The 14,464-nt window shown below is 36.3% G+C and overlaps 1 protein-coding gene across 6 annotated transcripts in view; it reads right to left on the bottom strand.

Moving 5' to 3' along the window:
- Positions 1-1,616: 1,616 nt before the first annotated feature.
- The window catches only part of col12a1b (collagen, type XII, alpha 1b), a 69,111-nt gene continuing 56,263 nt past the window's right edge, over positions 1,617-14,464 (bottom strand). For 4 of the 6 annotated variants that reach the window (XM_052586393.1, XM_052586388.1, XM_052586389.1 and 1 more), the window contains 13 exons: positions 13,871-13,957; positions 13,254-13,307; positions 13,044-13,139; positions 10,802-10,855; positions 8,881-8,934; positions 8,046-8,099; positions 7,869-7,940; positions 7,212-7,247; positions 7,061-7,127; positions 6,248-6,430; positions 5,682-5,759; positions 4,523-4,693; positions 1,617-2,526 (listed from right to left, as the gene is read on the bottom strand). In XM_052586393.1, coding sequence (XP_052442353.1) covers positions 2,408-2,526; positions 4,523-4,693; positions 5,682-5,759; positions 6,248-6,430; positions 7,061-7,127; positions 7,212-7,247; positions 7,869-7,940; positions 8,046-8,099; positions 8,881-8,934; positions 10,802-10,855; positions 13,044-13,139; positions 13,254-13,307; positions 13,871-13,957 — 1,125 coding nt within the window. In that variant the 3' untranslated portion in view covers positions 1,617-2,407. Of the gene's footprint in view, positions 3,890-4,522; positions 4,694-5,681; positions 5,760-6,247; positions 6,431-7,060; positions 7,128-7,211; positions 7,248-7,868; positions 7,941-8,045; positions 8,100-8,880; positions 8,935-10,801; positions 10,856-13,043; positions 13,140-13,253; positions 13,308-13,870; positions 13,958-14,464 lie in introns of all 6 variants that reach the window. The other 2 variants (XM_052586390.1, XM_052586391.1) reach the window with 1 other exon arrangement.

Below are 14,464 nucleotides of genomic sequence, written 5' to 3'. Positions count from 1 at the left end.
TAAATGTTCACGCTGCTCTTCTCAATATTATGGATGCATACATAATATTGTTTATGAATAAATAATATGATTTTTTTCTTTCTCTGTGGGCATTTTGCTAATGTTATGGTGTAGTTTAAGTAGAGCACCCATACATTATTTACAATACCTGCACGCTTTTGAGCAATTTAAAGAAGAGGACGTACTGTATGATGACCATTTGTTTAAGCATCTAAATACCTTTCAAATCCGTTGAGCATCATAATGTCGGAAGGATGGAATCATCTTTGAGGTCATTTTACACTGCAAATCTTCACCAACCCTTGACTCTTACTGATAATGTGTTTTATATTTTGACACCATCAGAGGTCATGATGCATTCCTCTCGATGGCATGTCTGGACAGACTTCAAACACGTCCATTGCCGAACACTGTAGTACCGCCGTCAGATCCGTCATGCCTTTCAAATTAAATTCCAGACCGGCGCTGCTGGAAGCTGCTCACAGTTATGAGACGCTTCTCTAAATCAGTGAACTTATCTGGACTGTGGACACATTCATGTGTCTGAACAACATTAAATGTGGGCTATTATGCAACAATTTTGGCAATAAATCAATGAAGTCCTTAATAGAAGCTTCCAGTCCATTCTGAAGTGGTTCCTTATGGGAAAAAGAGACTTTGTACACATGCGTTTAATATTTGTCATGTGAAATTTAGTTCCCGAATTACAATGGCTGCAAAGATCAAATCTGCTCCCTTCAATATGAAGCAGATGAATTTGTGCTTAATTTGATAAAAAAAAAATACTTGAATGCAAAAAGAAGAATCAATGTGCTTTATGGCCCGAGAATGAAAACAAGCTGTATTGGTCACAGGAAATAAATGCAATAATTATTACAATACTTACAATGCGGCCACTGTGCTGATAACTTTATTTTTTTCTCCATACATTTTTTGCAATTTATTCCGTTCAACAATTCAGCTGATTCATGTGTGTGTGTCTCAAATTCTGAGACAAACTGGTCATCAAATTTATGTTGAACAAAATGTTAAAGTATCAAATTAAGGGCACAATGTGTAAGAATTATTTTTATTAAAATATCCCAAAACCACTAGAACAGTGTTATATATGCTGATACTTGCATGATCCCAAATGTTTAAATCCTGAGAAATAAGCGATTTTAACTAGTGACACGGACCATGTCCAAAGTGTAATTGTGTCACCTGCCAATGACGTCATAACCACTCGATTTACGGTTTTGTTTAGTAGAAACACACAAACACAAGTGTAATGTTTAGAATTTTCCCTTCTGATTCCCTACAAATTGATGTCATGGGTAATTATCTTGATTGGGCTAAAATAGTAAAATCAGACAATTAGGTCAAATGTGTAACTATTCTTTTTGTAGCATTACCTTTTGAAACCAGAAGGTTGGGGTAAGACAAATCAAAGCCAATAACCTTTCATGTAGGCTTGAAAGCAATAAAGTTACTTTTTAAATTCTTTCAAGTTTTAGTAACATACTAAATTTTAGATCTCATGCATGGACTAAAAGCCAGCATTTGGATCTCATGAGCCCTTTATCAAATAACACCAGCAATGAAATGCGAATCTTTTGCAAGAATAAAAAGGCACATTTAATATTTTCAGTAGTTTTATTGAAAAATGCCTCCTCTGTTTCAGAAATAAATAAGAAAATAAGGCTGTGGAATTCACAATGTGCAGTTACAAACATGAAGCAGCAATACTATATATATAGTCTTGCGCGCAAATGCCAAAACTGCATTTGATACCGATAAAACAACAATTACAACAACTATATTCTGGATTAAAAAAGGAAAAGAAACAACTACAAATGAAAATAAAAAACAAAAATACATACTAAATATACACCACAGACATGCAATTCCACCTTTGGTAAAGTCAGCTGTGAGCTTAAATCAAACATTCATCCAATATGATCAATATCTGATTTATAATATCGTGATGGAGGGCATGTTTTACTGCAGATGTTTAAAAAAAACAAAAAACAAAAAAAAAAAACAAAGACAATCTCTCAGGTGAATGAAGACAAAAATGGATAATAATGTGTATTGGTACATAAATGATGATTGGTGATTATGCAGATGGCTGGAAGAGGCGATGATCTTTGGAAACCCTTCAAAGTTAATAAATTATCAAACACCTTTCACCTGCACGCTGCGATGTGTGACACGTCAGTGATTCCAATCGGACACATATTCAATGCGATTTTACAAGCGATGGAGTACAGAAAGAAGCTTTGAGGTTATATTAGGAGATTCATGCGTCTGATCTGCTGAATTCACACACGGTTTGAATGGTTAAATTATCTGTACAAGCCGTCAAAATGTCAACAAACAAATTACATGAGCCAATGAACCCCGCCCCCCACCTTTTTTTTTTAAATCAATCTTTCCTTTCAGATCCCGTCTCTGGCAGTGACCGCTTGCGCCGTTGGTTTGGTGAGATCTCAAAGTCTTCTTCTGGGATTGGGACTATTTGCTCGGCATCAGGTGGAAACTGTTCTGCTTGGAAATACGGCAATGGCCAATTGAGTCACTCAACAAACAAATTTCTTAAAATGTTCTCAGTCTGGCTACGGTAAGTGGAAGGGGTTAGAAACTGCTTGTCGATGAGTTGAAAATGGGTCAGAGCTTTATGTATGTACTTTACACACAGCAGGGTCTAAAAGCCTGAAACCTCAAGTGAAAGTCCTTCCAAATTACACCACAATTTTTTAAATTACTAATTAGATGAAAGATCTTCAACTTTTTTTTCCCTACAACTCACACAAGGTCATGGGTTCAATTCCTAGCCAGTGCACATGCTGACAACATAAATAATTTGAATACAATCTAACCAACTTGAATAAAAGTGTCTGCCAAATACATAAGATTCAAATGAAACCACAAGCTTCAAAATCTCAAAACATTGTTTTCCAGATTAAAAAACCAAAATAAAAAATCAATGAGGTTTCAGACTTTGGGACCCCAATGTTTGTATATAGGGTTAATTCAGGATAATTGGACCATTTTTTCCAATTGGACAAAAAAGTTGCCTGGTACCTGAATTCATCCTTTGTTTATAGAAGTAGTAAAATTACTATCAAAACTAATGTCTGCTGATATGGTCATATTTGCCTGCTAAAGAAAAATATCAACATGAGAACCGAATACTCAATAATTCAACCACACACTCATGATCTTCTAAACCCTTACTTCCAGCCAAATGAAAGAGAAATGATCTCTCTGATACAGAAATGAACCTTTAGGAAATCAAACTTGCAAGATGAGTGTGTAGATACTAAAGGAGAAAAGAAAAGAAACCTCCAGGGTCCGGTGGACAAAAAGAAACTGGCCCTGAGCAAATGTCTGTGAGATCACTTAAGGCACGCAGTAAAATAAGAGGCACTAGTGTCAGCATTATGCAAGCAGTTGAACTCAAGCTCACTACTGGGGTTAAAACTATTGTTTTTAGTGGACTGGGCTTTACTTACTAGGCATGATTAGTTTATGTCCAGATAAACAACAACTCTTGGAGTTAACATGCTATATGACAGTTGTTTTGGCTACAGATCCACCTGGTTAGTATTTGTTGTGGCTGCTGGTGTGTTTTTGTGTGTTTTGGTCATGCGTCTCCAGCCGACTGCAGCTTATTTTCGGTTGTTTTGACTGCCGTCACTGATGCCCGTGGCTGTGAGTCGTGGTTAGTACCCATCCGCAGATCGTGATCTGTTTGTTGCTTTTATCTGTTTGTTTGTTTGCTTTTGCTCAATAGTGTTCGCTTAATCATCTCCGTGGTTGGTTATCTGCACAGAGCCCAATAACATGTGATTTTCTCAGGATTTCAAAGTGTAAGCAGCACAGCTGGTTTAGAAAGTTTATGAACCTGAAACAGGTCAAAGAGGGGGTTAGAATTCTTTGCCAGACAAATCACAAACTCAAAATTAGCTTCTGATACTGTGACACTAAAGAGGGTAAAAATCTGGATAATATTACCTTCCAAAATCAAAAGAAAAGTTAATTTAATGTCTTTGTAACAACTGACTTATTAAATAACAATTTTGACCTCAAAGTTAGCATATGGCTTTTACAGACAATTATTAATATCTTATTTCATTCATTAAAATGCATGAATTAGAAGTAACACTGTAGACTGCAGTGATAGCTGCTAGAAATCAGGCTTTGCATCACAGGATTAAATTACATTTTAAAACATATTACAATAGAAAACAGTTATTTTAAATTGCAAATATTTCAAAATATGTCTCAATATTTTAGTCAAACAAAAGCAGCCTTGGTGAGCAAAAAAAAAAATGGCTGCGCTTTATTTTTTGTATTTTTGATTTTGGAGTGAAATATGACTCATGCATGTTTTTGAAAAGTTTGGTCAAATTAATTATTCAGCAGTAACTAGCTACATCATCTTCTGCTCAGTTCACGCACTTTGTTACACTACACATGCTATTAATGTTATTTCTACTGTCATGCACTGGGCACAGCTAGAACATGAGGGACGTACCTCTGTAACCTTGTCTGTCATATTGCATACCGACACACTGAGAGGAGTCACAGTAGCCAGGCGGGCCGGGTGGACCACTAATACCGGCAAGACCGTTGCGACCAGGTGGACCGCGGTTGCCCGGAGGGCCGCTTGAACCAGGAGGGCCCATTCTGGACTCACCAGGTGGGCCTACAGAAATCAGGAAAAATATTGCCTCAGAAACAACCTTTAAATGTTGATTTAAAGATAATTAGCTTCCAGAAATTACACTTGTGTAATTTCACATTGACTGTCACATTGACATTCTTTTATTTTATTTTTTTTTATATTAATTGTAGCATGAAATCATACAAACATTTTTTTTTCATCTGCAGTGTAAATGTTCAGTTTAAATAAATCTCTGTACCATTGTCATCACCAAACAGAATTGCATAAACAATGACTGTTTGCAAACAGGTTTCTGTCTAGGAAAAAGGGCTTAAAAGAGAACTGATTTTCACATTTCTTTTCGATTTGACAGCACTGATACTGAACTGGATAATGACACTATTTTCTCCAGCACAGCTTTCTTTCATTCCTCAATAAAGTTTATCATTATAGAGGAACTTTACTTTCACAGTTACTAAAAAAAACTGAATCAACACCGAACTTATCTAATCTGAGTAATGGCACTATTGTTTTCTTTAGAGCTGCTTTATAGCTGCATTCAATTTTTTCAGAACTAATGAACTTTTTAACATCGACACTCAATCAAATCAAACATGAATGTCTACCTGAATAATGGCTTTATTATCTTATGTACAGCTGCTTTACGGCTGAAATGGACATAATTTTATTAGTGTTGAAATTTTACAACACTTCTTTTTTTATTTCTGTGAAGCTGCTTTGAAAAAAATCTGTATTGTATGAAGCGCAATATAACTGTGATTTAACTTGACATAGTTTCTTTGAGGGAAAAGTCTGGAAGAGTTATGTCCGCTCATTTTTTAAGTGTTACGTAACTTAAAACGCAACACATCCAACAGCTCTGTGCGTCTAAAAATGAAAGTGGTGGATGTGAGTTCAAATATAGCATAATCTCCTTCTAAGAAAAAGGGGGATATTTCCAAGTTTTTCAGGACTGTATTCCTCCTCTAAATGAGCTGCAGTGAGCTAGGTTTCAGCACATGAAACATACCAGGTGGTCCAGTGGCTCCTCTCTGTCCTTTCTCTCCGATGCCTGGACTTCCTCTGTCTCCCTTTTCTCCGGCTGGTCCTAATGAAAACACACACAAACACAGATATATAAATCCACACACACATAGAATCTGCAACACATTGCTAAATGTGCCATAGCCGAATGTCTTACCTAAACTATTGCAGCAAGATTTTATAAAGGGTTCCATAAAGAACAATTCTTAAAAGAACCATTTTTTTGTGTGTGTGAAGAACATTTTTCCACAATTAAGAAGCTTTTGTGGAATGGAAAGATTCTATGAAAGTAAAAGGTTCTTCATGGAACCATCAATGCCAATAAAGAACCTTTACTTTTAAGTGTATGAGAGAGTGTTTCCTATTCATTTAGACAGCAAACCGCACGGCAGCTCAATAGGCATCAGTTATTTGTCTTAGCATTTCTACATATACTGTACGGCAAGGGCAGTGGTCCAAACTAACCATAGTTCTTGAGGCTGATTAAAATCACATGGTTATATTTGGCACGGGTTTCTGTTTCTGTTTTGGTTTGGATGTTGTTTCAGGTACCTCGTTCTCCCTGTTGACCAGGCAATCCTGGACTTCCGGGAAGGCCGTTTCTGCCTATCCGACCAGGCTCTCCGCGTGGTCCCATGGGTCCGGGAGGTCCAGGGGGGCCAGACGGCCCTGGGCTGTTGCTGTGATAGTTGCTGGGGATCTGGTTCAGCACTTCGTTGAATCGACCCATTTGTCCTGTATAATGTAAACCACGAAACAGCAGATTTGCATGAAATGTAACCCTTGGGATCATCTGAACATCATGTCTCATAACATCTTTCAGACATGAGTACACTACTGTTTAAAAGTTTGGGGTTAGAAAGAATAAAACATTTTTATTGAGCAAGGGCATGGTAAACTGATCAAAAGTGACAGTAATTTACAACCTTTACAAAAGATTCTGTTTCAAATAAAATACTGTTCCTTTGAACTTTTTAATTATCAAAGAATGAAGAAAAAAATAGGCGTTTCCACAAAAGTATGAAGCTGCACAACTGTTTTCAACATTGATAATCATCAGAAATATTACTTGAGCAGTAAATCAGCATATTAAATTGATTTCTGAAGGATCATGTGACACTGAAGACTGGAGGAAAGATGTTGAAAATACAGCTGCACATCAAAGGAATAAATTGTAATATTATTCAATTTTTTACATTGTTTTCACTGTATTTTTTATTGAATAAAAGTGGTCCTGGTAAGCAGACTTTTGAGCAGTAGTGTATATTCACAGTATACTTTATTGCCTGAATTGCAAAAAACCTTGCATGCACTTTTCTAAGTCATTTTTTGCCTCAGAACAGTCTACTGGATGAAATGCGTTACCGTTCACGAGCTGTTCACACACTTGTCTGGCAATAGAGCGCATCATGCTCTGGGATGCGATGTCTCCCTAGGAGGATGAATACGAGATGTTAATGTCTCCTCCACTCAAACTCTCGTGAAATGATGAAAGCATATTAAAATCATCACTCACTCTGTCTCCTTTGTCTCCTTTAACCCCAGAAGGTCCCTGCATGAATGAAAATCATATTTCTCTTTAAATAGACTATGACACATCCAAACATGAACTAAAATCACTTGCTTACTCCTTACTTATGCCCACAACCGCACTGTGCATTTCAGTGAGTAAATATTTAGTGAACTGAATTGCAAACAATGTGGATCGCATTAGACTATTTCCTTTCTTAACTCTCACAGAAAGGTGCCACTAGTGTTTTGTAAGACTAAACAATTAACTATTAAAAGAAACTTTGAATCAGATGTTTCTTTGAAAAGAAGTAAAAGACTAAAAACAGCGTCACTAGTTGTTATACAGCGGGTGCTCATCTGTAAAATGAATATAAACAGCAGATCAGATCATTTGATGAGAAATGCTAAAGTTCATACTGAAATTTCTGATTTCACTACATCTTGGCAAATCTGTGCACAGTTTCAGAGGTCTAGAAGAAACACAGATGAGTTTACTGGGGTCTTTTTCTCAGAAAGAATATCAGCAGGAGACTTCAGCTCTCAAACAACAGATACATTCAAAAGATTGTTGTTTTCTTTTTTTCTGACCAATTTAGCAAATTAGTGTCAGTGTCAGTGTCGTGCTGTTGTATATGTTCATCAAAACCAAAAGGTTTCATACCGGAACACCTGTATCTCCATTCTTTCCAGGCTTTCCAGTAGGTCCCGGCATTCCAGGGGATCCCGGGGGTCCCTGAACAAAAGAATAACAGCTCTGGTCTTCAGCAAAACAGATGTCTGCAATACAGTCTCACATCTGAGTAAAAGAAAACAAGTTTAAAAAAGAAAAAGTACATACCATTGGTCCTTGTGGGCCCATGGGTCCTGGGGGTCCCTCCTTCCCTGGGGGTCCCTGTGTTGATAACATACATGTATAGATCCACATAAGACTGATAACACACATGTTCGTTCAGATGAATCACATCTTAATGTGATTCTCGAAGAAACATCTGTGTATTATTTGTGCCCCAAATGAAAATAAAGAACATGAAGCCTATTTTAAGGACATTTGAGATATTTAGCATTGTGATATTATTTTTTATTACTGTATTACAGGGAAATGTGCTTAATTGTTATGAAAATTATTGAATTTAATTATTTAAAGAAAAAAATTCAGTTATAGATTTAAATAATTAGAAGAATTCTCAACTCTACTGTACATTACTTATATATGCAAGTATGAAAAAAAGCTATTTTAAAACAACAAAGTATAAGTTATTTACAGTATAATAATAATTATTATTATTAAAATGCTTTAGTATTATTAGTATTATTTTCATCATTATTATTGTTAATATATTTGATAAAAAAAACAATGGAAGAATGCATATTTTATTCTAACAAAAATATTATACATTTTAATAATAGTTATTTAAAATAAGGCACTACAGCTATTCATTATTTAAGAATAAATTAATTTGCAAATGTATAAAACATACTTTTAAATAATATATAGTTCACTTAATATAAGTAAGAAATGTCTTAATGGTTTATATAAAATATTATAATATCACCAACTAAAATGACATTAAATAAAAAAAAAAATTTCATTTGATTTTAGGGTAAATAATGCTTAAAAAAATACATTTTTATGAGAATCACTCTAATGTGTACACTGAACAGTCTTCACTCACCCGTATTCCAGCCGGTCCAATAGGCCCAATGGCACCAGCCGGCCCCGGTGGACCCTTAGAGAAAGAACGGAAGAAAAAGCAAAAGCTGAAACTAACAGTCTCAGTGCCAGAGTCTCACACCAGGTTCACATTAGCACAGGTCGCTTACCTCCGACCAAACAAATCAAACTACTTTCCACAAACAATTCCCCACCAACACACAAGATATCCTTCCATTTCCTTCTTGCTAGATTTCTTTCTTTCTTTCTTTTTGTCAATCCTGCTTCTCCTTTGATGTCTTGGCATTAGATTTACAGGGTACTTAATATATTCCAGATCCGTTTTACTGGCCGTTATAAACTCTGGCTGCATTCTCTGCAAGTCATTAAATGCATGTTGTTATAGCAACTCCTCCAACATGGTCACCTGTTCAACTCGGCCCACTCTTCATTAAGAGGGATCAGATATCCCAGCCTGTCCTGGAGAATTTACAAAACCACAACAGTGAGAAAAAATGTCTGCCTTTCTATGTCTCCCTCTTTATTTGATAATTAACACAAATAAACATCTCTCCTGCGTTTAAACTGCATTAGGGTTGCACTGCCAGGTTTTATTTTTTCAGAGGAACCAGCCAGGAACCTATGCGCATTTCTATGTTTTTTGATTGTAATTTATCACATAATCATATCACCTTGTCATTCCAAGTCGTCCAGGTTTTCCTTAGATAAATGTTCATTGTGTTCTTTTACATAATGGCCACTGAAGCTTTCAAGCTTAAAAAAAAATGAAAAATATCACTATAAAAAATCTATAAGTCTTTGGGAACAGACTGAAAATGAAGTTTTTATTTGCCAAAAATATCACCCTCCCTCTGTAGCTGTGAAGTCTCATGTTAATAGGGATTTATTCAGTCACAAAGTTATCATTCGGCTTTTGTTCGGCTCCTGGATACAAACCACAATGTGTGTGGACTTTAGTGGTGTCTTTAAAAAAAAATAAAAAATACTCATACATACATAACATCTCACAGTTTCAAAAAGACATGTAAAGATGCCAGAATTAATTATTATATGAAATTAAAAATATATACAAAAATATAATAAATCCTAATAATAAAAAAATATTACAATCGGAATATTTAAAGATAGTACAGCTATACAAGATTATATTTTTACATTTATTTTATTTCATATATTCTTTATATAATTTGTATAATTATATATATTTTTTAATGGCTCTAAAAATAGACCACACACACAAAAAATGTTTTAATTATATCATTAAATCACTTGCTTTGCAGCTATCACTTCTATTTGTATAGTAATTTATTCGGTTATATAATATGTTATAGTTGGCTTCAGACTGGAATACAGCGCACAAGTCGTATGGGATTTTATGATACATTTTTATGGTGTCTTTTTCTTTTAAATCAAAGCATGAAAGATTCTGCAAAACATCTCCTGTTGCGTTGCATGAAAGAAATACAGTTTTGGAAGAACATGAGAGTGAATAAATGATGCCATAAAGTTCATTTACAATATATAGTGCAACCCAAACCAATTCTGCTGTTTGTCTTGTTTAAGATATTACATACTATGTCTACAAAACCATCACCAAAATCAATCTCAAGATCCTCTTCACTAGCTCCACACATGCCCTAAAGTTTAAACAGTCCAACAAACTAGAATGGGAGAGTTTAATGGGGAACCACAAAGTGGCACTGATTAGGACTCAGCGCAATTACAGCCTCAACCCACATTTTATCTCGTGGCGTGATCTACAACTATTGTTCAGCGCTGCCTCCCAGCCATCCCCCCTCCTGAGTTATGATCTAATGTTTGCCACATGGATCTCATCCAGAGAGGTAGCGCAGGCTGCGGAGAGCGAATAAGCCTCCCATTTCCCCCCTAAGACCCGGGCGGCTCTCCAGAGCAACACTTACTTTCTGTCCAGGTAAGCCAGCATCGCCTGGATCCCCCTTTGGACCTGGACGACCCTGTGTGGAGAAAATAAAAGGAGAAAGACCTGTCAAAAGAGCCCCCAAAGCTTTGGTAAAGCACTTCAGCATGATCCAAAGAAAAATGAAACACATATATCAGTTCAGAGAACATAAACAAAGGGGAAACGAGATATCTAGAGTTTGGCTGTTCAAAGTCAGTGCCATCATACTGCATTTTTGTGTGTGGTTTTACATTTAGCAGATGCTTTTAGCCAAATCAGGCTATACATTTTTTTTTTACCAGTACATGTGTGTGACGACTGGGGGCAGGGTCGAGAGCCGTGGGAACAGGAGCGAGGAGATGAGCGACACCTGCTCGACCCACCGGTCTCGAGTCCCACAGAGGAGATGGAAGGATATAAAACTGGAGCAACAACAGTGAAGGACGAGAGAGGACCAGGCCTGGGTTTTAGTTGTGTTTGGTTTTTATTTGTGCGTGTCAGTCGTCTGTGAGGGGCTGACGCGCTGTTTTGTGTTCATTTTGATTATTAAAATCTTATTTGATTGTCTGCTGGTTCCCGCCTCCTTCTTCCCGAAGATTGTGAAGTTTATATTGTTACAGTGTGATCCTTGAGAATTGAACCCACTACCTTTGCGCTGCTAATTCAATGCTCTACCACTGAGCCACAGGAACTCATGACTTAGGGTGTTAGGGTTGCTATATTCAAGACTTTAAGGCAAGTTTACACCAAGGACAATAACAATTAAGAAGAAGTTTGACATTTTTAGTTTTAAAAAAAGTTTTAAAAAGCATTCTATGAGAACCTTGGTCAGGGTGATGCCATATTTATTTTTTGACAGGAATCAAAACGAGGCTGAGAGGAATTGAAGTTCAATGCGTCCTGTGGATTGTACGGTTGTTTAACACGTACAGATTGTTCAGATGACGAAACGTCCACGAAACGTGAAAAACTCCATTAAACAGTTGAGAGTTGTGGAAATGATGTTATCTTATAAGTTTACACAGTGTGTGCCATCGTAAATACTCTAGGTCTATTCTTCACACACTCATTTACACCTGTGTTACATTCAATATGGTGTCTAACCTGATTAAGGTCTATAGAAAAGTCCACATCACAACTATTATGATAAGAATAACTGCATTAGTCACATTAGCAAAACTATCATAGCATGAAGCACTTTATAGCATGAGGTTCCTTCCAAATGAAGCAGCTTGAAACGATTAAACATGGCAAATTCAAGTTGTAAAAGTTAAACAAACTTGAATCTAAAGTGAAATCCACACGGTGAGATGTCACATGTTAAAACCACAATCATGTGGATTATAGTGAGATGACTGTACATCTGATCCCTAAGATCAACATCAGCACTGGGACTGCGCAATAGTGGAAAAAACTGACATTGCAATATTACGTTTTTCTGTGATATACATTGTGATAGCGATAATAGTGATTTCGTTGTAATAGAAAATACAAATTATACAAAAGCTGAAAAAGTACTTTTCACACGGAAGTGCAAACCATCCTTTCCTTTCCAATTGTTTGTGATCCACTCAATGACTATAAAATAATGATTTAAAGTAAAAATTGTTACATTAAAATAATAAACAAGCAATATTACTATACCTAAAATATTTATTTAACAGTAGTATTCAATGAAAATATACTGACTTAAAGTCTAACTTCTATAATAACTTTTGTTTTAATTTCTTAAACCATTCAGATTTTTTTTTTTTTTTGCAGTTCAATTCAACTGCAGTGTCTGCAATTTGAGATCAATTTTATACACGTATGTATTTATGTATGTATCGTGTAGTCCTCTTCTAAAGCCACATGATTTGAGGAATCAGAGCGAGTTACATACTGATGTTAAATACATAGACTTACTGGTTTATTTCAAAGCCTTGACCTCATGTATGAGCGATAGTAATAGTGATGCTTGCAAACAGCTCTAAAAAGCAGCAGCTGAAATGGAGAAGGGAATAAATCCAGTGAGATTTGTGTGCTAGCAGCAGGATCAGGCTCTGATGAGCATAAAGCCCCCAGACACGCAGGAATGCTGAATCCAGAGCTCGCTGCCATAGTTATGCCTCCGCTACAACTCCGGGGATAATAAATAACCTGAATAATCTCTGTTTGGCGTGCGGAAGGATTTACAGCCAGCTACTGACTTCTGAATGTGTGAGGAGACAATGGATGCCTGAGGAAAATTGAGATGGACTTACAGCCTCGCCAGGGATGGAGAGCCCACTAGGTCCCTGTGGTCCTGGAGGGCCCATCGGACCGGGCAATCCCATCTCTCCACGTGGGCCCAACGGACCCTGCAGGAACAAACAGAGTCAATGTATGAAGATGGCAACGTTCAATCCTGTAGATAAACTTGATGAATTATCTGTAATTATCTGTTCACAGAGAAGGATAAGCAGATTACTCACGACTTGACCGGGTTCTCCTCTTTCCCCTCGTGGTCCTTTACTTCCAGGTGCACCCTGAGAAAGGAAGAAAATGTGTGGAGAAATGACAGAGAAAACAGTCCTGATATCAGTCCAATCAATAAGAACATAATGCTAACTATGAATTCAAATTTTGACGTTTTAAGGCAAGACACTATAAACTATAGTATTTTTGTTTATTAATGAGCGATATAATATATGTTTTTTGTAATAACATTTTACTATACAAAAAATTAAACAATAATTTTTAACCTTGATTTCTCCAGTGTTCAGATTATTTATGTATTATGTATTTATGTTAATCCGTGCATTTTAAATAGACAATCTCTCAGTTGCATATTAAACAACATTTCAGAAAACTTGTCATATATAGCTTTTGTCTTAATATACTGTGACTAATCAGCTGGACAAGTATGTGATATCTATTAGCTAAAATCAATACCCTCTTCACCTGTAGTGTCTTGCCTTTTCGTAGGATGAAACACCTCAAACCAAACTATATTAATACAATTTTCACCTTAAAAAAATTTAAAAACCTGGTCCTATACATTTGAAACCTTTTGCTGTCAATCCATATTAGCACACTTCAGTTGACTTACCACTGGCCCTTGAGGCCCCTGGATCCCTGTACTGTCTGAGGTGCATGTGCAGGCATTGGGAAGAGATGGACATTTGGATTCATCTCTCTGAATGACAGAGAAAACGAAAAATATAAGCACAAATGGCAGAATAAGCAACAACATCAGGAATTATTAATAATCTAAAATATTTCCTGACATATGTGGATTGTGTGAATGTTTAGCTCATGGACATGTAGTAATTTACGTATATGTTCTGGAAGGCGCTGTATAGGTACAGCGGTTATTGACTTGACCGGGCTGATAACTAAAAGGTTCTAGGTTCAAGCAGCTGACCTTAGCACAGACATTATTCTATTTGAGCCAAATATGTTGCGAGTTCGCTTGTGAGCTTATGTACCTGATGATTTCTGAATAAATTGGTTAAATTAAAATGCAGTTTATCATCATGCAAAACATAAGCTTTTCAGGTTATGTCTTTTCTTTTGTGCAAATACAGAGGTGTCTTGCTTCTGGCCGATCTTTAAAAATTAGTAAGTGCTCCAATGCTTGCATTTTTGGAGATTACTGGCTGGTTTTGGTTAAACAAATGAAACTCCCTACTAGCCTCCCTGG

Source organism: Carassius gibelio, chromosome B20 (genome assembly GCF_023724105.1).
Source record: "Carassius gibelio isolate Cgi1373 ecotype wild population from Czech Republic chromosome B20, carGib1.2-hapl.c, whole genome shotgun sequence".
NCBI classification, from domain to species: domain Eukaryota; kingdom Metazoa; phylum Chordata; class Actinopteri; order Cypriniformes; family Cyprinidae; genus Carassius; species Carassius gibelio.
The sequence above is the reverse complement of the archived record's forward strand: the minus strand, read 5'-3'. Positions and strand labels throughout refer to the sequence as shown.